General features: G+C 35.8%; 3 protein-coding genes and 1 pseudogene across 7 annotated transcripts; all 4 read left to right on the top strand.

Moving 5' to 3' along the window:
- The first annotated feature begins 2,683 nt into the window (after window positions 1-2,683).
- LOC137721724 (azadirone synthase LFS) lies at window positions 2,684-6,253 on the top strand. Of its 4 annotated transcripts, none has more exons than XR_015961507.1 (11): window positions 2,684-2,871; window positions 3,023-3,215; window positions 3,705-3,782; window positions 3,914-3,965; window positions 4,264-4,385; window positions 4,537-4,637; window positions 4,744-4,802; window positions 5,182-5,238; window positions 5,326-5,400; window positions 5,486-5,565; window positions 5,898-6,253. XR_015961507.1 is itself a non-coding variant. In XM_088692392.1 (11 exons), exons 1-11 carry the CDS (start codon window positions 2,791-2,793, stop codon window positions 5,679-5,681), a joined length of 900 nt encoding a protein of 299 aa, XP_088548518.1. In that variant the 5' UTR covers window positions 2,685-2,790; the 3' UTR covers window positions 5,682-5,814. The 4 variants fall into 4 exon arrangements, 3 of the variants coding, with proteins under 3 accessions (XP_088548518.1, XP_088548519.1, XP_068316846.2); XM_088692392.1 differs by lacking the exon at window positions 5,898-6,253 and adding an exon at window positions 5,651-5,814 and having other exon boundaries at window positions 2,685-2,871; window positions 5,355-5,400; XM_068460745.2 differs by having other exon boundaries at window positions 2,688-2,871; window positions 5,355-5,400.
- Window positions 6,254-8,016: 1,763 nt separating this feature from the next.
- Window positions 8,017-11,759, top strand: LOC137721725 (kihadalactone A synthase LFS). 2 transcript variants are annotated; one of them, XM_068460747.2, is made up of 11 exons: window positions 8,017-8,216; window positions 8,365-8,557; window positions 9,036-9,113; window positions 9,234-9,285; window positions 9,603-9,724; window positions 9,872-9,972; window positions 10,079-10,137; window positions 10,514-10,570; window positions 10,686-10,731; window positions 10,873-10,952; window positions 11,425-11,759. In XM_068460747.2, the coding sequence occupies exons 1-11, from the start codon at window positions 8,136-8,138 to the stop codon at window positions 11,486-11,488; spliced, it is 933 nt and encodes a 310-aa protein (XP_068316848.2). In that variant the 5' UTR covers window positions 8,017-8,135; the 3' UTR covers window positions 11,489-11,759. The 2 variants fall into 2 exon arrangements, with proteins under 2 accessions (XP_068316848.2, XP_088548517.1); XM_088692391.1 differs by having other exon boundaries at window positions 8,024-8,216; window positions 10,686-10,800.
- A 2,301-nt stretch (window positions 11,760-14,060) lies between these two features.
- LOC137723314 (transcription factor KUA1) lies at window positions 14,061-16,931 on the top strand. The gene is made up of 3 exons (XM_068462476.2): window positions 14,061-14,612; window positions 15,670-15,878; window positions 16,225-16,931. Exons 1-3 carry the CDS (start codon window positions 14,336-14,338, stop codon window positions 16,723-16,725), a joined length of 987 nt encoding a protein of 328 aa, XP_068318577.2. The 5' UTR covers window positions 14,061-14,335; the 3' UTR covers window positions 16,726-16,931.
- A 4,534-nt stretch (window positions 16,932-21,465) lies between these two features.
- Window positions 21,466-22,212, top strand: LOC148697341 (uncharacterized; annotated as a pseudogene).
- Window positions 22,213-23,412: the final 1,200 nt, after the last annotated feature.

Raw genomic sequence — 23,412 nt, 5'->3', positions numbered from 1 at the left:
AGGTCTGTCTTTTGCAGTTGCAGCACATGATCATGATTTTATTGTTTGGTGATACACGACTTTTGTAATCAAATATCTATATTATGAATCCTGGTCTCATAATTCCACTGGAAACAAATTGCTATTGTTTGTATTGAGCTGGTGACTAAGGCTCCGTTTGGGATTGATTCTCTAGATAACACTTTAGCTCATAAGTGCTTGTGGCAGTGCTGCTTTTATTATAGACATGTTGAAGTTCTGCATACGTTTTCGTGGATTGAGAAGAATATAGTGAAGGAATTTGGAGACTGAGTTTCGTGGATTGAGAAGAATATAGTGAAGGAATTTGGAGACCGAGTTTTGGTTGCAACATGTTAAGTGATTTCGAGTAATTCAACCATGTGGCGGATGAAATTTAAAACCATCATCTCCTCTAACAAAAAGGAAATGGTCATTGAAAACACAATCAGATTTAACAATATATTTTACTTTTTTTTTAAAGAAAAATTATCTATATAAGGGGTAGGGGAATGAGCTAAGCCTTATAATGGGCTAGCAATAATGTGGTTTAAATTTGTTTTTGGCGAGAATCGAACCTAAGACCTCTCAGTTACAAGTGAAGAGAAATATTACTAGATCGTAGTACTAAGTGGTAATATATTTTACTTAAACATGAACATTAATTTTCTGTTTAGTGGTTTAACGGGGATTTGAATTTGCAACCTTTTTCAATAGTAGAAACAGGAGTACTAATACTTGTTCCTTCTTATATGGCGATGTCACAATGTTTCACTGTATGAACATTATTATCAGAATTGCTCATTATCTTTATCATTATTTTAAAGACCATCTTTAGAAAATGCATTCGATTTGAAAATTGTATGGTCATCTAAATGTGTCAAACAAATCAACGTTTTAAATATTTTCAATTTGAAAATCATTTAGTCATCTAGATGTGTTGAGCAAATCAATGTTTACAATATTAAGTAACATATTTGCAATGAATCGTCAATTTATTTGATTCATATGACGTAGTGTTTAATGTTGATTTGTATGAATTTTTTTTTTGTGAACAAACGATATTATTTACATTAAGAGGGTGGGGGAGTGGGTTGAGTCTCACAACGGACTAGTAATAATGTGGTTCAAATTCACCTTTAACGATAATCGAACCTAAGACCTTTTACTTACAAGTGAAAAAGAATATTACTAGACTGTAGTACCAAGTGACTTGACCATTGCTTATGATTAAACTTCTTAAATTTAATAGTAAAAAATCAACTGATATTCAGTTGGAGGTAATGAATAAACTTGGCAGTTTCTTATACGACACGAAAATATTGGGTTCCGGGTCAACATGATAACTAATCGGGTCGTCTTTAAAAACTCGTCGATAATGGATTTACACACACGTAATTTGTTTTAACCCTGTAGGGAAAAAAAATTGACGATTTTAAAGTTAAACTACTAAAAAGACTCATTATAAATTACAATAGCCATAGTGTATTATATGTTAAATATGTATTATTGTATTATTATTCTATGTAAGTGAAAAAAAATTGCGCACGGGTGGGGAGAATTTTTTAATCCTTGCTGAGAGGTTGCGGCAAAAAAGGCTTTGTAGTTTCAACACTTGAGCTCTAGTTTAACATTAAGTACTTCTGTTTTATCATTAGCTCACTCGACAGAAGAAATAATGTTTAGTTTGTCCTTGATGTGTATTATCTCTAGTTTAATAGATGTTAATGCCAATGCATCAGCAGATGATCATTAATAGATGGTCTCTTTAGCATTATTGTTTACGAAAAAATGACAATAAGAATGAAATATGAGAATTTAACAAAAAAAAAAAAAAAAAAGAACTCAAAGGCTTGGTTTAATAGAGAGCTAGCAAAGATTTGAAACCTTGAACTCAAATTCAAACTCTCTAGTCACACAGACATATTTTTGGGGTAACTGACTTTGATTTTGTGTATTGTTTAATCCATAAGTAAAAAGTGCATTTGCCACCGTTTGTGGTACCGGAGTTTTATGAGGAGAGAAATGATTCTGCCAACAATACGAGACGGAGACGGATAGATCTTGCACCTGATTTGAATTTCCTTAGCAATCAGAGTAATTTAGAATGTGTAATACTACTTGCTAGTGCACTCTTATGTACTTAGTTTCTGATTTGTCCCAATCAAAAATGACACCAAAAGTCCAACAAAAAAAAAAAATTAAAAAACATGTCTATTATTATTTTTTTTAAAATCAATAAAACATGTGTAAAAATATTATTGAATAAAATAAAAGGGCGAGTACGTACTGACCACCCAAGTATTATCCATTTAGAAAATGATTAAAATGTTGATTTTTCTCCTTCTAAAATATAATGGCCGTTAACATCTTTAAAGAAGATGTCAAATTTTAAACATCAAAATGATAGTTGATAACTCATGTGACAATTTGACATTTTGTACAATATTTTACTCCACCGATATGTTAAATAATAATATTATTTAATAAACTTTTTATCTTTTTGTCGAGTCCAATGATTAAGACAACATATCAAATACTTATAAAAAATAACAACATTTATTATATATTATATTAATCTATTAAAATATTATTTAATAAATTTAACATTTGGTGTCAAATTTAACAGTAAAAATTTTGCCATCAAATGAATCACCGTCACTTAAAGAAAAAGTTTGCAGCCATTTTTCGTATGCTTATGTGTGGCAATTTTTACACCTTATTTGGAGATGCTAGTGGGTCGAGTGTCGACCGAGTTTTGAAAAGCAGGAGGACTAAAAGTAAGGGAAGCAGATGACGACGGAGGCGGTGAACCTGCCGATCATTGACTTGTCCTCATCAGATTCCATCTCCTCCGCCAATTCAATCCGTCAGGTTCTCTCTCTCTCTGTGTCCTCCTCCTTCCAATATTACACCAAAACCTCAAATTTCACTGAAAATTTGTTTTTCATTCATCTAATATAGCTTGAATTATATTTATGTGTGTATATATCCCTATAGTTATTGCTTATTTGTATTTGCACAGGCATGCATAGAGTATGGTTTCTTCTACCTGGTGAATCATGGCGTCGAGGAAGAGCTGTTTGCAGAGGTGTTCGATCGGAGCAGCAACTTCTTTTCGCTTCCTTTGGAAGATAAGTTGAAATTGACTCGCAAGCACCACAGAGGCTACACCCCACTATTTATGGAGAATCTCGACTTCGCTTCCAGCTCCAAAGGTTGCTAACCATCCTACCATTTCATCTTTTCTTTATATCTTTTTGCTTACAAAGTTAAAAACTTCAAATTTGGTGATTTAGGTGTAAATTTAAGAAACCAAATGGAGGGATGTTAAACTAAGAAATGGCTTAGTGTACAATGATCATACCATGCCTGGTTTCTGAAATTGTTTTGAAATGATCAGGATAAGTAATAAGTTGGATATTCCATTTTTATTTACTGGTTTTTTTTTAATAAATAAAATATGTAGTTCATTGATGAATTCATTATAATGTACATAACATGTTGGTCGAAGTTACAATTTGTTGCGCTAATGTTCTTGTTAACATTCTGAATGGTATTAATTCATTTGTGATATTCGAAAAATGTTTCAGGTACTATCTATTAAACTCTTGTGCTCGGTTGCCTTACTTTAATTTTCAAGCTGTGCTGAATGGAAAAGGGGAAAGGATTTTGATTTTATCTCTTTTGGGATGTTTGTGAAATAGGTGACTCGAAAGAGAGCTTTTATGTCGGTTCTTTAGATGACCCAACTCTGATTAATTTGAACCAATGGCCTCCGGAAGGTATGGGAGCCATTTTCAAATGTTAAGTGTGGTAATGAAACTTTTGACAATGAAATTTTTGATGTTGAGTACTGTATTACATTTGATTACGTGATAATTTCTTAATTTTTCGTTGAGGAGAAAATATATAGATATCCTGCCATCTTGGAGGCCTGCAATGGAATTGTACTATAGAAAAGTCCTGTAAGTTCTATTCTCCGTTGTAACAATTTACTTCCCAGCATTCTGCATTTAGTAAAGTAAGAACTGTTGTTCAGGAATGATAATTGATAGTTTTTTAGGAGCTTTTCATTATAAACATATATGTATACATATGAAGGGTAGTGCTATTCACACACCCTTTTTTACCTCCCATACACCCTTGTCAATTTTTGTCCATTGATCTTCTTCAATTCATTCGATCCAACGGCCGGAAATTGAGAGGGGTGTGTGGATAGCACCACCCATCTATGAATTTCTGGTGTTGGATATGCTGTCTCAGGTCTGCTGGAAAAAGATTAATCTCTCTGATTGCCCTGGCTTTAAACCTGGATGAGGACTTTTTCGAGAAAGTGGGGGCAATGAATAAACCAAGGGGTCTTCTTCGACTTTTGCACTATCCAGGTGTAGTAGCACTCTTCAGCTAAAATATAGCACTCCATTTCTTTTGTTGTTTTTGTAATTTATTGAATAATATTTCTTGTATGTTTGATCTTCTGTATTTTATTGTTTTTTTTTTCTTTTGCTTTCATGGTTTTGGTATGCATGATTTCAGGTGAGCTGGGATCAACTGACGAAGAAATATATGGTGCTTCTGCTCATTCAGATTATGGCATGGTCACACTCCTTGCATCCAATGGAGTTCCTGGACTTCAGGCATGCTTTTTGTTTGTTAGATTTTGTTGGCACCGAACACCTAGTGTTTCCCTTTCAAGCTCAATTATGATATTCTTTTCTGTGACTTCTTGTTAACAATTGACAGGTTTGTAGGGACAAATCTAAGCAACCTCGAATCTGGGAAGATGTTCTTCACATAGATGGGTAAGTTCCAGATCTTGAATTTTCATGAAACAATGATATGATTGTTAAAATAATTTTGTGCCCTTATATTCTTCAATCATTTATGTGGAAGACCCCATACAACAGTGTAATGCAATATGGTGTTTAAATATGGAAATGCTTCCTTAAAAAAGAAAAATATGGATATGGAGTTCCATTTACTTTGTTAGATAGAGAACATTTAAGTCATGAGGTTAAAAGTTCAGAGCTCGTTATAGCTGTTACTTTTAGACCATTCATTAGAAACAGTGTTTTGTTTTGGTTTTCCTATGGGCATCTTACATGTTTACTAGAGCGCGTTTGTGAATAACCAAACAGTAACTTTGTCCGTCTGATGGTATTCAAAAATTTGAATCTCTAGGGCATTCATTGTCAACATTGGGGACCTGATGGAGAGGTGGACTAATTGTTTGTTCAGGTAATTTTTCATTTTATTAACTTTGAGGTTATTTTCTTCTTACAGTGGTTATACATCTTTTAAACTTTAAGACTCTGAGGACTGCAGACATTTTCCCTTCTGTCATTTATTTGTAGGTCAACACTGCATAGAGTGATGCCAACTGGACAAGAACGCTACTCCGTAATCATTTACCTATTGTTCCATTTTTATTTGGTTTTCATAATACTGACTGTACTTCACAATAAAAACGTCTCAATATTTTCAGGTGGCTTTCTTCATGGATCCCAATGAAGATTGTGTGGTGGAATGTCTGAAAAGTTGTTGCAGTGAAGAATCACCGGCAAGGTATAAACTGCAATACGACTATCCTCTTGGGTGTCATAATTGATTTCCAGTTACCCTAACACAGTGCTTAGCTTACCTCTGTCAGAGTTTCGGTTTTGCTAAATGTCATGACGTAGAACTTGTGCTTACAAAACCGAAAATCTTCTTGGAAGGGAAGGGTGTCCAACAGCTCATATGCTACAAGATTTTGTATGTTATACATGAGAAACATTGGTGGCCTGAAAATCACCATGTTTTCGTGCCCAACGTCCTTGTTGGTCCACTCTATAAACACTGGTTTGGTAGCTCGATCAATTTACCCTGTAGATAATGTTTACCAATTCTGCTTGCAGATTTCCTCCCGTCCGCAGCGGCGACTACCTGGAAGAGCGTTTTCGGCTTACATATGCAACTTAAAAGGTTTGTCTTTTGCAGTTGCAGTACATGATGATGCTTTTATGGTGTGGTGATAAACTGTTTTTTATAATCAAATAGCTCACAAATCCTGGTTTCATAATTCCACTGGAAACAAATTGCTATTGTTTGTATTGAGTTGGTGACCAAGGGCCCGTTTGGGATTGTATCTATAAAAAGCACTTCAGCTCATAAGCGCTTGTGGCAGAAGCGTTTTTATTATAAACATGTTGAAGTTTTGTGTACTTTTTTCCGTGGATTGAGAAGAATATATAGAAGGAATTTGGAGACTGAATTTTGGTTGCACCATGTTTAGTGATATCCAGTAATTCAACCATGTGCCAGATGAAATTTAAAACCATCATCTTGTCTGACAAAGAGGAGATGGGTTTATGCTAGATCAAATCGTCAATGGAAACACAATCAGATTTAATATTATATATATATATATATATATATGTTTTTTTTAATAAACAATATTATCTACACGAAGGGGTAGGGGTATGAGTTAAACCTCACAATGAGCTAACAATAATGTGGTTCAAATTCTCTTTTCGCGAGAATCGAACCTAAGACCTATCACTTACAAGTGAAGATGAATACTATTAGACCACAATACTAAATGGCAATATTATTTTTTACTTAAAGATGAATATTAATGTTTTGTTTAGTGGTTTGACGGGGATTTGAACTAGCAACCTTTTTCAATGGTAGAAACAGGGGTACTAATACTTTATATGGCGATGTCACAATGTTTCACCGTATGAACATTATCATCAGAATTGTTCATTATCTTTATTATTATTTTAAAGATCATCTTCAGAATATTCATTCGATTTGAAAATCGTTTAGTCACCTAGATGTGTCGAACAAATCAACGTTTAAAATATTTTCAATTTCAAAATCGTTTAGTCACTCAGATTTGTCAAGCAAATCGATGTTTATAATATTAAGTAACATTCTTGCGATGACTAATCAGGTTGTTATCAGGTTGCTAGTTAATAACGAATTTACACACGAGTAACCAGTTTTGACCACGTAAGAAGAAAAAATATTTAGACGATTTTAAAGTTAAACTACTAAAAAACTTATATAAAATACAATAGCTATGGTGTCTATATTGTATGTTAAATATGTATTATTTTATTATTATTCTATACAAGTTAAAAAGATGGTGCACGAGTGGGGAGATTTTTTGAATCCTTGCGACGTACTTCGATTGCCGAGAGCTTGAGGCAAAAAGGGCTTTGTAGTTTCAACATTTTGGAGCTCTAGTTTAACATTAAATACGTTTGTTTTATCAGAATGATAAATGCTCACTTGACAGAATAAATAATTTTTAGTTTGCCCTCGATGTATTCACTCTAATTTAATGGACGCTAATACCAAGGTATCAGCGATCGAGTATTCGGTATTCGGAAAAGTAATGTGAGGTGGACCAATTATTTAAATCACATTTTAAAATTATTTGAGTATTTAGAGAGATTAGTACTCAGAAATAAGCATTTTAATTAATAGTTGAGTATTCATATAATTTATAAAATATGATTTAAATAGACGGTCTTCCTAACATTATTTTTTACAACAAAATAGAAAAAATGACAACAAGAATGAAATATGAGAATTTAACAAAGAAATTAAGTGGTTGGTTTAATAGAGCGCGCAAAGATTTGAAACGTTCAACTCAATTTCGAACTCACCAGTTACACACACATATTTTTAGATTCCTGATTTTGTTTTTGTGTATTGTTAATTCGTGAGCGAAAAGTGATTTATCACTATATGTGGTACCAGAGTTGTATGATGAAACAATTATTTTGCCAACAATATGTGACGGATAGATCCTACATTTGATTCGAATTTCCTTAGCATAATTAAAGTAATTTAGAATGAGTAATGCTAGTAATCACTAATACACGTACTCGTTTTCTGATTTGGCACAATAATGAAATGACACAAAAACCAATAAAATAAAATAAATAAATAACATTGTATATTATTTTTAAAAGTAATAAAACCTATATTAAAATATCATTAGACAAAATAAAAAGCCAAGTACTCACTAATTTTTCTCTTTCAAAATATAATGCCCGCAAGGGTCGAGTGTTGACCGAGCCGGTGACTATTTTCTTTGTCGTGAGATTTGAAAAGCAGGAGGACTAAAAGTAAGGAAGCAGATGACGACGGCGGCGGTGAACCTGCCGATCATTGACTTGTCCTCATCAGATTCCATCTCCTCCGCCAATGCAATCCGTCAGGTTCTCTCTCTCTCTCCCTTCTTCCAATATTACACCAAAACCTCAAATTTCTCTGAAAATTAGTTTTTCTTTTATTTAATTAGCTTGAATTATATTTGTGTGTGTATGTATATGTCCCTATAATTATTGCATATTTGTATTTACACAGGCATGCATAGAGTGTGGTTTCTTCTACCTGGTGAATCATGGCGTCGAGGAAGAGCTGTTTGCAGAGGTGTTCGATCGGAGCAGCAACTTCTTTTCGCTTCCTTTAGAAGATAAGTTGAAATTGACTCGCAAGCACCACAGAGGCTACACCCCACTATTTTCGGAGAATCTCGACTTCGCTTCCAGCTCCAAAGGTTGCTAATCATCCTACCATTTCATCTTTTCTTTAATCTTTTTGCTCAGAAAGTTAAAAACTGAAAATTTGGTGATTAAAGTGTAAATACAAGAAACCAAGTGGAGGGACGTTAAACTAAAAAATGGGTTAGTATACAATGATCATACCATGCCTGGTATAAGTAATATGTTGGATATTTCATTTTTATTTACTAGGTTTTTTTTTTTTTTAATATAATTATGTAGTTCATTGATGAATTCATTATAATGAACATAACATTTTGGTTGAAGTTACAATTTGTTGCGCTAATGTTCTTGTTAACATTTTGAATAGTGTTAATATATTTGTGATATTCAAAAAATGTTTCAGGTACTATCTATTGAACTGTTGTGCTTGTTTGCGTTACTTTAGTTTCCAAGTTGTGCTGAATGGAAAAAGCTGAATGGAAAAACGAGAAAGGATGTTGATTTTATCTCTTTTGGTTGTTTGTGAAATAGGTGACTCGAAAGAGAGTTTTTATGTCGGCCCTTTAGATGACCCAACTCAAAGTAATTTGAACCAATGGCCTCCAGAAGGTATGGGAGCTAGTTTCGAATGTTTATGGTAGCCTGCCTGACAATGAAGTTTTTGATGTTGAGTACTGTACTACATTTGATTGTGTGATCATTTCTATTTTTCGTTGAGGAAATATACAGATATCCTTCCATCTTGGAGGCCTACAATGGAATCGTACTATAGAAAAGTAATGTAAGTTATATTCTCCTTTGTAACGATTTACTTCCCAGCATTCTGCACTTAGTAAAGTATGAACTGTTGTTCAGGAATGATAATTGATAGTTGTTCAGGAGCTTTTCATTATAAACGTTTATGTGTGTGTGTATGAAGGGTAGTGCTATTCACATACCCTCTTTTACCTCCCACACACCTTTGTTAATTTTTCTCTATTGATCTTCTTCGATTCATTCGATCCAACGGCCGGAAATTGAGAGGGGTGTGTGAGAAGTAAAAATGGGGTTGTGGATAGCACCACCCATATATGAATTTTGTTGGATATGCTGTCTCAGGTCTACTGGAAAAAGATTAATCTCTCTTATTGCCCTGGCTTTAAACCTGGATGAGGACTTTTTTGAGAAAGTGGGGGCAATGGATAACCCAAGGGGTTTTCTTCGACTTTTGCACTATCCAGGTGTAGTAGACTCTTCAGCTAAAACATAGTACTCCATTTCTTTTCTTGTTTTTGTAATATTTTGAATAATATTTTTTGTATGTTTGGTCTTCTGTATTTTATTTTATTTTTCTCTTGTTTTCATGGTTTCGGTATGCATGATTTCAGGTGAGCTGGGATCAACTGATGAAGAAATATATGGTGCTTCTGCTCATTCAGATTATGGCATGGTCACACTCCTTGCATCCAATGGAGTTCCTGGACTTCAGGCATGCTTTTTGTTTGTTGGATTTTCTCAGCACCGAACACCTAGTGGTTCCCTTTCAAGCTCAATTATGATATTCTTTTCTGTGACTTATTGTTAACACTCAACAGTTTTGTAGGGACAAATCTAAGCAACCTCGAATCTGGGAAGATGTTCTTCACATAGATGGGTAAGTTCAAGATCTTGAATTTTCATGAAACGATGGTATGATTGCTAAATAATTTGTGTGCCCTTATGTTCTTCAATCATGTATGCGGAATACCCCATATAACAATGTAATGCAATATGATGTTTAAATATGGATATGCTTCCTAAAAGCAAATTATGGATATGGAGTTCCATTCACTTTGTTAGATAGGGAGCATTTAGATCATGCGGTTAAAAGTTCAGAGCTCGTTATAGCTTTATTACTTTTAGACCATTCATAAGAAACAGTATTTTGTTTTGGTTTTCCTACCGGCATCTTACATGTTTACTAGAGTGCATTTGTGTACAACTGGATGGTAACTTTGTCCGTCTGATGGTGTTCAAATTTGAATCTCTAGGGCATTCATTGTAAACATTGGGGACATGATGGAGAGGTGGACTAATTGTTTGTTCAGGTAATTTCTAATTTATTAACTTTAAGGTCTGTTTTCTTCTTACAGTGGTTATACATGTTTTAAAATCTAGGACTCTGAGACTGCAGACATTTTCTCTTCTGTCATTTTTTTGTAGGTCAACACTGCATAGAGTGATGCCAACAGGACAGGAACGCTACTCTGTAATCATTTGCCTATTGGTCCATTTTTATTTGCTTTTCATAATACTGACTGTACTTCACAATGAAATGGTATTATTACTTCACGATCTATTGAAAAAGACAAATTGAGAGTGCAGAATAACAGTATCTCAATATTTTCAGGTGGCTTTCTTCATGGATCCCAATGCCGATTGTGTGGTGGAATGTCTGAAAAGTTGTTGCAGTGAAGCATCACCACCAAGGTATAAACCCCCATTTGACTGTCCTCTCGTGTCACATATTTTATTTCTAACACAATGCTTTAGCTTATCTCTGTTATAGTGTTGGTTTTGCTAAATGTCATGACGTAGAACTTGCCCTTACAAAACAGAAAATCTTTTTGAAAGGGAAGGGTGTCCAACAGCTCATATACTACAAGATTTTGTATGTTATACATAAGAAACATTGGTGGTCTAATGTCCTTGTTGGTCCACTCTATACACGCTAGTTTGGTTGCTCGATGGTAGTCATTTCCCTTTTTGATGAGTGCATGCTGCTAATGCTTTCTAACCCAACCTATTGTTTACTCCTCCTGTGGAGTCTAGTCCAGTTTCTTGAGTGAAATTTTGTTTAGAACACGAGTAAAGCTTTCCTCAAAATTTCATGTTTTTTCCTTCTCGTATTCCGCTTTGATCAAGTTACCCTGTAGATAATATTTACCAATTCTGCTTGTAGATTTCCTCCCGTCCGCAGTGGGGACTACCTGGAAGAGCGTTTTCGGCTTACATATGCAACTTAAAAGGTCTGTCTTTTGCGGTTGCAGTTCGTGATGATGATTTTATTGTGTGATGATAAACGGCTCTTACAATCAAATAGGTCTATTACAAATCCTGGTTTTATAATTCCATTGGAAACAAATTGCTATTGTTTGTATTGGGATTGTATCTCTAAAAAGCACTTCAGCTCATAAGCGCTTGTGGCAGAAGTGCTTTTATTATTAACATGTTGAAGTTTTGTATACTTTTTTTCATGGATTGAGAAGAATACATTGAAGGAATTTGGAGACTGAATTTCGGTTGCAACATGTTAAGTGATTACGAGTAATTCAACCATCTGGCTGATGAAATTCAAAACCATCATATCCTCTAAAAGAGGAGTTGGGTTCTGCTAAACATGAAACTTTTTATTTTCATTTTAGTAGTTTTACGGGGATTTGAACTTAAAACTTTTTTCATTAATAGAAATAGGAGTAGTGATACTTGGTCTCTCTTATATGATTATGTCACAATATTTTACTGGACAAATGTCATAATCAAAATCGTTAATGAATTGTCAATTTGTTTGATTCATATGATGCAGTGTTCAATACTGATTGGTACGGAATTGATATTATTATTAAATTTAGTAGTAAAAATTTCAACCGATAGTGGGTTGGAGCTTGGAGGTAAGGAACATGGTTGGGGAGTATGAAAATTTGTGAATTGTCTACCTATTTTTGGCGCTTGTTGGTTGGAAATCTAATGAGCATGACATGCTGCTACGTCGCCGGAATTAATCTGGTGTCGGATGGTCCATTTCGGCGGGATAGATCAGAGCCGTTGATTAAAAGTTTAGACTCAATGGGGATCCCATTTATTTTATATAGAATTAGAAGTGGGCGAAGATAATTGTGAATGATGGGTTTTGGATAAGGTTTTATTTTAATGTACGATAGACGCAAGAGAAGAATATGCCACCAAACACCGACTCCCTCGCGTTCCACGTGGCGTTTGGATCTTGGTCCTTTTTCGTCTGCATACACTTGATTCCAACTTCCGAGGCTCCATCACTAGCTTCATTGGATGGTTAGGATAAGACGTTAATTCATTCATTTAATGTTTTGTTTTAGTTAAAAAAGGTACGATATTCATCGACAAAGTAGAAAAATGAAAATATCTATAAAGTAGATAAATGAAAAAGTACAGAGGATAGCGTCCAATTATTGCAGGCATCAATAAGTTTTTTTTACTAGGATTTCAATCCGGTTAAAAAGAAGAGTATCTTACTCTAATAAGATGGCAAATTTGTAATATATACCACTGGAGTTCATAGAAATTTTTTATAGGCCGGTAATGCTTTATGGCAACGAATGTTAGACGGTAAAGAATCAATATGTACATAAAATGGGGATAGTGGAGATGAGAATGTTTCGTTGGATGTGTAGACATACAAGAACGGATAAGATTAGGAATAAGGATATCCGAGGTAAGGTAGGAGTAGCCGAAATTGAAAGAAAGATGAAAGAAAATCAATTACGGTGGTTGGGACATGTGAAACGAATGCCTAGCGACGCTTCAGGATTTGGACAGAGGTTCAGGGTTGAAGGGGTTGAGGAAGACCTAGAAAAACATTAGAAGAGACTTTAAGAAAAGACTTAGAGGACTTATTATTAGTTTTCTTGAATTTACTAAACCATGAAAATTTATTTTATTTTTTTGACTTTTCGCTTCTGTTTAGCACATATAAAATAAAATATATGTGATTTTTACTTTTGGTATTGTTCTGCACTTTTACGTGAGAAATTTTAGGTTCGACTATTTTTAAAAGTGAATTGAAACAACATTATTATGACTTGTTCATTATGATGTTTAGTCTTCTTCTTAATTTTTTTTTCAGTGTAAATATTATCGATTGTTAAGGAAAAAAAAAAAAAAAAAGAAGGAAAAAATCAAATCAACTAAAGGGATTTGATAACATTTTGATGTGTCAAAAGTCAAACTGGTCTGCAAGTTGGGTGGGCCATCGAATTTGCCAACAATGACAAAAAGGATTAGATAAGAAAAAAAACAAGATTTGATGTATGCAATCGGCGGTTCTCAATGAAGTTTCTTTCCTAAATAGTCTCCCAATTAATTTGTCCTACATTAAACGTAAAGTGGTAAAACATACGTGTGAACTTCACGTTTCAAATTTTTGTGTAGATGCGTGAGTAGACAATCTCTTGTAAAATTTTGTATTAACACGTCGAAATTTATTGTGACAAAAGTAATATCTGATGGTTAATAGTGATTATATTAATTCTAGATGTGAGGGTAGATAACTTTTTGTAAAATCTTGTATTAGTTGAAATTTAGACATAAATAACATCTGATCGTCAATTTATATTAATTTTATGTAAGTATTTTATGTTAATGATAAGATAAAAAAATGATAAGATTTTATACTATCATAAATTATAATAATAAAATGAAAATTAAAGTAGAAATTATTTTAAAACACAGTGGTACAAATTTTATATTAGATTTCAAGGTCGAAAAAATCAGTTAGATCTCTAACCATTGATATTTCGAAATTTTTTTCCAAAACCATCCTGCGACACAGCATATAGTCTCCTCTTTATCCACGCCACGATACATAGATAGTGTTTTACTCATCAATCTACTTGCTCTCTCTCTCCCTCCCCTCTGCTCTGCGAAACTCGAGGGTCCGAAAGAGAAGAAGAACAAGCAAACGAATTCACAAAACGAAACAGCAAATCGACGCAAAACCCAACTCCCAATCCTCGCGCAGACCCCAACCCACCTCTCTATTTTCGGATCAAGTGATCCGGATCCTCCGATCCGACCAACCCAACTCTCGCGATCCGATTCCATTTTCTGCGTTACCGATGACTCGGAGGTGCTCGCATTGCAGCCACAATGGCCACAACTCGCGGACGTGTCCGAACCGAGGGGTCAAGCTCTTCGGTGTACGATTGACCGACGGCTCCATCAGAAAGAGCGCTAGTATGGGCAATCTGACTCACTATGCCGGGTCGGGTTCGGGTCTCCTCCCCAACAATCCGGATTCTCCTGGTGACACCACCAACGACCATGCCACTGCCGACGGCTATGCCTCTGAGGACTTCGTGCCCGGATCGTCTTCGAGCCGCGAACGCAAAAAAGGTTCATTTTTTACTTTCACTTTTATTTTATGATCTTAATCTTTGAATTAATTTCTTTTTTCATTTTGCTTAATTTTGGATTTAAATCATTTGGGTTTGTGGTTTTATGCTTGGATTCTATTTTGATATATGTTTTGATTAATTATATGGGGTTTAGAGTTGGAATTGAATTAGTTTAAACATAAAAGGTATGCTTTTCGGGGAAACATTTGATTTGGATTCTGTATATTATGTTTGATTATTTTTGGCATTAGTGTAATTATAGTTTTGGAGTTTACTGTTTTATTATTACTGTTTAACTTAAAGTAGGGTGCTTTGCAATTAGCAAAAATGGATTAATTTTTTTGCTAATTATAGTAGGTTAAATTATTAAATGTTAGGTGGGAGGGGGATCGGGGTCGTACCTGCACCAGGTTGAATTGATATTAATGCTTTCCGCCAATGCGGTAAAATGTCATCTGCATAATTAGCTCTCTGAATTTTGGTTCTCTAGAGGGGGCCAAACGCCGGTGAAGCTAGTCTAGTTTTGGTAGGTGAAGGAACTATGGCAGTTAATAGTTAAGTATTGTGCAAGTTTGCAACAGCAACAGCAACAGCAACAGAAACCAAAGGCATCTTTTTAAGAAGTTCTCCCAACTACGAGGGTGCTACCATAGCCAAATGTATAGTCATTAAGTTTAAGGGCTTCAGATACGTGACCCTCCTCTCGCCGGTATTTTGGACTTCATTTAATAGGATACCTGAGTATGAGAGGTCACTTGATATGCACTAGAGGCGTTGGAAACTTTCAGATTTAGTGCAATATATTTTCCAGAATGTTCGATCATGTGGTCTGAACCGGCATTTGACTAAACATACGGTTATTTATATACTATTTATCTGTTGTTTTTCGAAGATGGTCTGTTTGTTACACAAAAATTCTTCGTTAGTTGTTCTTATATTTGCGTCATTATCAACGTTATATGTTTTCAAGAAAACCTAAGGATCTTATGTAAGGAGTTGAACGAAGGTTTCCTTTTTGTCTTGACTGATTTGGTTTTTCCTTTTTTCTCTTTTAGGCACTCCATGGACTGAAGAGGAACATAGGATGTTTTTGCTCGGACTGCAGAAGCTTGGTAAAGGTGATTGGCGTGGAATAGCTCGCAATTACGTCATATCAAGAACACCTACTCAAGTGGCTAGCCATGCTCAGAAATATTTTATTAGGCAGACTAATGTGTCAAGGAGAAAAAGACGTTCCAGCCTCTTTGATATTGTAGCAGATGATGTAAGTATTTTTTCCGTCTTGCATAACCAGTAAGCGTATGTGTTTCACATTCAAGCATGCAACATGAACTATTTACTGTTTTGAGCTTCTTCTGTCCTATGGTTAACACTGTATGGTGTGCTCACCAATTTGTGTTGACTGTTTATTTTGATTCTTTAAATTAAAAGGTCATGTCCATTGCGTGTAGAAAGAACCTATACTTCTGTCTTGAGTCTCTTGATATTTGAGTGCAGTATTTGTCTGGTTAGAAGGTCCATACTTTAATTAATCTGCATCGAAATGCATAATTCTCTCGTTTTTTGTTGATATGATATTTACATATGCTATCTTGAAAAAATTTGTGCAGTCAGTTGAAACCCAAATGGAACCACTGGACCTCTTACCTGGTAACTATCCAGAAGCTGAAACTCAAAGCAATAATCCATTGCCTGCTCCTCCACCTTTGGATGAAGAATGCGAATCAATGGATTCCACCAACTCAGATGGAGAACCGGCCGCTCCAAATCCCGATACCTCAGAGTCATATTACCCAATGGTATGTCCTGCTTATTTCTCACCTTTCCCGATTCCTTATCCCTTGTGGTCTGGATACACTACCGAGCCCACTATGACGGATAAACATGAGGTTCTGAAGCCAACGGCAATACATTCAAAGAGCCCGATAAATGTTGATGAGCTAGTAGGCATGTCAAAACTGAGTTTAGGGGAGCCTCTAGGTCATTCTGGTCCGTCCTCGCTTACGCTAAAAATGGTTGAAGGGTCGTCTAGGCAGTCTGCTTTCCATGCAAATCCAGGTTCCGGCAATTCAAGCATGAATTCAGGTAGTAGCCCTATCCACGCAGTTTAGAGGGCCGCCGTGCCTTGGGGTTTTACAGGTTAATGTTAATACAAGACTGGAAATGTGCAGTCTGGTTTGGATTTGAGTTCTAACTCTGTCTGGGATTTACCTTAATAATGTCTTTTTTGTAATTTTAATTTATAATTTGGTCTTTAGGTTTTAGGGCTGTATTATCTTTTGTCAAAATTAATTAAATCTTTGGCATATTCTGTTTTCGTCCTCTTAATGTTTGATTATGTAGACATTCGAAAGTTAACCCTTGCGTATAGAATAGTGTTTCACAATTAATATCAACCGTACCAATTAAACTATTTAATTGTATATATCCATCTCATTTACATTTCTTCAATCTCATCCTTACATGGTGTACGAGCCATTAGATTCCAATGAGCGAGGCAACGGGCAACTGTAACTCCTGCTAGTCGATCATAATTTAAAACTTAACTTTCAATTCTTCCTATGAAGAAGATTATTGATTGCTAATCTTCAGGACTTTCATAAACCATGAATAACACTTAACAGTATGTCATGGCCATCCAAACTATGTAGAAGTGATTAGAGGACATATTTAGTTACAACCACGACACAATTAGGTCCCTCTATTCAATACTCATGAGTTGTTGAAATTTATTTCATATCTTCTATTCAGTTATAACTACAACACAATGTGATTCTAGTGAACATGATTAGGAACATTCTTCCTAAGTTATATCTATATGTTTGGGCCAAAAGAGTCTCGAACCATATCTTAGAGTATTTTCCTTTCACCATGGAAGGATAGAGATCCCTTGTTATACACATGTAGTTACAAAGCAAATGTGTTGTCTCAAGTCAAAAAATTATTTTGCATTATTGCAACTTGTGAGTTCCTACATGAAATGCATGTGAGAACTCTCCTTGATCGCTATTCAGTGCACTCAACAACCTTTTGAGCATTTATGTGTTTATCTTAGTGTCTAACAATAATGACTTGAGACTAGTCATTATCCTGGTAAAGTTGACATGACACATACTACCTTAGCGGATTATTAATGCCCAGTTGATAATCCTATGATTAGGAATGTTTTAAGAATTAACATAAAAATAATGTCTCGCTGATCTAACTCGCTTAGATCACTTCTCTCTTAGGTTTATTCTATTCCCTGGATTCTATTATTGATTAAACACACCATACTTTAAATAGTAATTCACAACAAACATTTCCTTTCCATTAAACTAAATAAGAGTTTGACAAAATAAGTATTCCAAAAGCTATGAAATTTTTGGAGTGCCAATAACACTTCCATTTTTTTAAGGTAGTAAAAAAATTTCATTCATAACAGATCAAAAGAACTAGTTCAGAGAGCATGGAAAAGAACGTGGCTCCAACAAAACCGCGTCTCGGGTAAACCACGTAGGAAAAATCTTGAGGGAGGAAAAACAGCCACCCATGCTGGAAAAAAATAGATAATTACAATACAATCATCATACAAACAACTCATTAATCATGAGAAAATGACATCGCCCCAAAAAGATACATCTCGATAATTAAGATTGTAGCGACTCACCTGACTAGCATCCACCGCATGCTCGAGGCCCACTTTCAATGGGTACAACTCCGCTGCCAAAACAGAAATTGGACTTGGGAGCATCCATCGCATATGAACCCACGGCATTCTCATAACTGTCTCTCACCACCGCACCCACACCACGACAGCCACTGCGCTTATCAGCACTTGTGTCGTAGATTGGCTCCTTCCTTTTATTTGAAACTTTTATTTTCAGAAACTTCCTACTAAGTTTGGCTTGTCCATTTAATTTGAATTATTTTCTTATTTATGATTCGAGTATAATATTCAAAATAAAGTCCAATGGTTTTTAAGCATTTTCACCAATTTGGAGGATTTGGGCCTAAGAGTGGATTTGTTGTAGTTACTATTACCTAATAGTAAACTGTTTCGTCTTGCCACTCTTCAACAATTGTGAATACTAACTGTCATGACAGTTACTATTCACTAATTATTCAACGGATGAGATTAATTTAGAATAAGTTGTTGCGGTTATGCAACTCTTCATCCATTGTGAATAATAACTGCCATGCATCAGACTTAGGCTAGAATCGACATGGCTGCTCCCAAGGCTGCATCAATCATGGCTTGAGGAAATGGATGAAGGTGACTATTAGGTTGGATTTGGGATCTAGCCATGGTAAAAGCCCATGGGTGAACTTGCTCTTAAGCTTGTGTTGGTTTGTGATCGGAAATTGATTTTGTTTCTAAGAAAAGGAGGCGGCACCCCCAATTTATATTTTTTGACGGGGTTACGCTAAACCTTCATCTTAATTTATGATTCATCATTGAACTAGAAATTTATTAATATTTTTTGTTGTCAAATGATAGATTTTGTTAGGTTAAATGTTAGATTAGCGATCGACGAAGTTTGAACTCACGCCGTTATGCAAGAATTCAACATCATTCTAATACTGTGGTAAATTGTCACTTGCAACTAAAAATTTATTAATTGAGGTCCTCAAATTTAACCAAGTGTGCACCATTGGGTCTCCATGGTTAACTTTTGTTAAAAATTATGTTAGTCTGATGATATGCAACACATATAGGTCCCACATTAAATTCTAAATATGTGTTTCAAGAGCAAATCTAAATCATGATATAAGTTTAAAGATTGAATTTAAATTAAGAAAAACTAATGATAAGGGTTTCAAAATTTTGAATTTAACCGAAAACCATGTAATTGTTGTAAACTTCTAGTTTAAAGGTGATTGTGTAAATCCTAGATTAGATTTGATTCTAGTTATTCTTTCCTATATGGACTTGTAGTCCTTCCTTAGGGATAAAGGATTTATTCTCTCCCTTATTACTATAAATAAAGGTACTACATAGTGGGGGAATAACACACACATTCTTCTACACAATTCTACAAACTTATCTCTCTTTATTCTCTCTCTGTGCCGCCGGCCCCCTTCCCTTGTCAGTTAAATATAGGCCACAACATGTAATTAGCACGCTCATACCGCTGCGCTTAGGAATCTGACGTGGAAGCTTTTTGCATCAAACCAGTTCATCCATATCATCACGCAATCAGGTTCTTCCAAAACAATAGTTTTTATCTCGATATTTTTACAGCCCTGATAGCATGAACACTCACCATAATGCACGATCCAACTTTTTCAAATTTTAGATTCTACGCAAACTGTGTATGCATTATATTCATAATTGTTGAATTATGTGAATTTGATATTGCCATGAATTGCGTCAAATAACTGCTCATGCATTGCCATTCAGTACTACAGTTTGGTGGTATTCCTCTTCACTTGGAAATGAGAGGTCTTATGTTCGAATCTCGTGGATAGCGAATTTGATACCAAATTAGATTGCCCATTGTGTGGCTTAGCCGCACTCCCCTTCCTCTTAGTGTAAAAATATTGATGTATTAAACAAAAAAAAAACCGTTTATGCATTAAATTATATATCATTTATGCCTTGAATTAATTGAAAAAAAAAAAAAAAAGGCAAAAAAAAAATTGAAAACGCAATCTGGGTTCTTCGAACTAATGACCTGACAAGACAACAAAGCCGGAGCCATGGGCTCCTAGCCTGAAACCCAGAAAACCCGACGCCTCCCATGGTGTATTCTCCCTTGCAGGATGGCCTGCAGTCCACCCTTGCCCTCGAATCATCACCACGACGACCTGCAGATCATCCCTCGATAAGTTTTCTTTTACTAAGATTCGTTTGAATCTCATCGGTTTTTCTTCGAAAATCCGAGTTAATTTTCCTAAGGTTTCTAAAAACGTTGAGAGCTTCTACTCTCCATTTAATTTTAGGGGTCGTCGTCGAACCCAAGGTTCTTTGCCATGATTTTTGCACCATAACACGACCGTCTGAAGCGGTGGCATCTGTCTTATTCTCCAATGAATTCACCCAGCTTGTGCTAGGGTGTCTGGTCTGAATCCCAGCCCACTTGGGCTTGGCCTGTTCTTGGTGAGCATCAGCCCTTCGGGCTTTGGAGCTCTTATTGGCCCAAACACCAACCCTCATTTGCCACGGTATTCCCGTGTCCCACGCTGCAATAGAACCCAGCCCGCGTGGCTGCTGTGTTTTCCCTACATCGTACCACACTTGATCCCAGCCTCTGTGTTGGTGCATCAATGTACACGATGCACACGATTGACGCCCTATTTGGGCCTCTGCCATCTAGGCCTGCGCTTGCAGCCCAACTATGTGCATAAGGGCTTTGCCCTAACTTGGCCCGTTTCCTATTCCACCCAATTTTAGGGCCTGGGCCGCATAGCTCCAAATTTGCTTAGCCCACCAGTGGGCTTTGCCCCATGTTTTTTAGGCCTCGAGTTTAATTGTTTATTTTTTTAGACAATTTTGGGTTTTATATTTTTTCACCCACACTTTAAATTTGGCCCTAAGTCCAAATAATTAATTCAATTATAATCATACTCCTGAAGCTCTATTTGCATATTTTTCTTGTTGCATTTTTCTGTATATATATTTGTGTTTGTTTGTAGGAACATATGAACCTGCTTAATTATTTCAAAACCTGAAGTTTCTAAAAACATGTCTTGTTTGAAAACCTAAAGTTTTCCTTCAAAACATCACCCATGAAAACATAAAGTTTTTTCATGCAAATTTAAACCAATACATATCTATTAAAACTTGAATGTTCTACTCTTATGTGAATGGATTGATTTTTTCTCCATTACACTAACCACATATTGTCCATCTATTCTGTGATAGGAACATGTCAAATTTGAACAAACTCGACTTTACCGCTTTGGAGGTCTTTGGAAGGAACTACCTCAAGTGGGTCCAAGATGTGAAGCTCCACCTCACTACAAAGAATTTGCATCCCGCCATTGAAGATGAGACGGATAACTCGGTTGGCGAAGCTGAGAAAGCCACTACTATGATCTTCATCCGAAAACATATTCATGACGCCCTGGAAACCGAGTACCTTGCTGAAGAGGATCTACGTGCACTATGGATCGCTTTGGCTGATCGTTTTGATCACCAAAATGACACCTTCTTGCCTGAAGCAAGACATGACTGGCATCATTTGCACTTCCAAGACTTTAAGTCTGTAAATGAATATAATTCTGAAGTTTGTTGAGTCCGATCACTTCTCAAGTTCTGTAACGAGACCTTGACCGAAGATGATCTTCTAAAGAAGACCTATTCGACCTTCTCTGCTACTAATATTGTCCTGCATCAACAATATAGGGCTCAGAAGTTCACTAAGTTTTCAGATTTGATCTCTGTTTTACTTATTACTGAAAAGCAGAATCAACTGTTGATGAAGAATCATCAAACTCGATCTACTGGGGCGACTCATGTGCCTGAAGCAAACAAACGCCCAAAACGCCAAAATAGGCATGGTAGGGGTGGCCAGAAGCCACCCTGTCAAGGTCAACAAAGCCAAGGCCTACCTAAGGGAGGAAACAGAGCCATAAGCGATTATTGTCCGCTACTCGCGTATAGGAGTTCCTGATATGCCTTGAGGGTAATCTTATCTTTTTTACCCAAAAATCCACATATCGCCTCCATAGTTTTCTTGATTATTTTTGGCTCAACAATCATCATGTGTAGTCGAGACCGTTGAATAAGTGGTGTTCTAGACCGTTTGATTAGGATAATTTGTGGTTATTGTTGAGAGATAATATTGTGATTCACCTTCCGTTGCTAGACTAGAATTTGTATTAGCAAGGTGGGATTAACATGATAACATGGTGAATTGGTTATAATGGTCCTCTCCATGTTTGGGATAGATAGCAAATCGGCCAAGAATTCCATTTGCAATGTCAGGCCACCTAAAAAGGAGCATAAGGTCATGCATGCTGCCGTTGGGGATTTGGTGATTATCCTTTGAATAGAGGATAAAATCGGTTGGTCAGCAAGCAAGGATTAATAAAGACAGCTTCCAATTGTGGATCTTTTTGGAATATTCACTTAAGCCACATGTGTGATATGTCAGAAGGCCATTTTTGCTTTTATCATCAGAAGTTGATTTAAAGATCCACGGTTGGAACAACATCGGGTCCAAGTGAATATCCAACCCTATAAATACAAGACTTTTTGTTGAATAAAAAAAAGCCGTCCAAATCTCGCTCTGCGCAAATCTCCTGTATTCTAAGAAATTATTAAATATTCTAACTTCCTTAACACACCTTCAATTTGAATCAACAGTACTGTGTTGAATTCGAATGAATAAGGCAATCAAACATTTTTACAAGCGATCGTAGAGCATTTTTACTTTAGAGTAACATCACTGGTTTGAATTTGGCTCGTTATCTATTCAAGGCCGAGGAGCATCTTTGGTCTTCTCATTAAAGAGATCATTTCATTAGTTTTTTCAACAGAGTGAGTTGTCACCAGAAGTGTCTAACACATACCAAGGCGAGAAGTTTCTCGGCCGTGATCATTTGTACGCATAAATTAGCAGCGCGTCCAACACGACCATCACATTCATTCTATTCGCCAACCAAGCTCAGTCGTAAGTTGGCACGCCTACATTCACCAGAAGACGTAATTAGCTCTTTGTTACTCGTCATGCACACCATATAGATTTAGTAATTTTTAGAGTCAACACAACTTTAATGAGGTTTGGTATGTCATGAAGAAATGTAATAAGTGCTTTCTCAATGGTTGAGAAAAAGCAAATTATTTCACCCACTCTCCATGGCAAAAGCAT

The sequence above is a fragment of the Pyrus communis genome, chromosome 4 (assembly GCF_041283825.1).
Source record: "Pyrus communis isolate YQ-2024b chromosome 4, ASM4128382v1, whole genome shotgun sequence".
In the NCBI taxonomy this organism is placed as follows: Eukaryota; Viridiplantae; Streptophyta; class Magnoliopsida; order Rosales; family Rosaceae; genus Pyrus; species Pyrus communis.
Note: the sequence above shows the minus strand (reverse complement) of the source record. Positions and strands in the feature narration are given on the sequence as shown.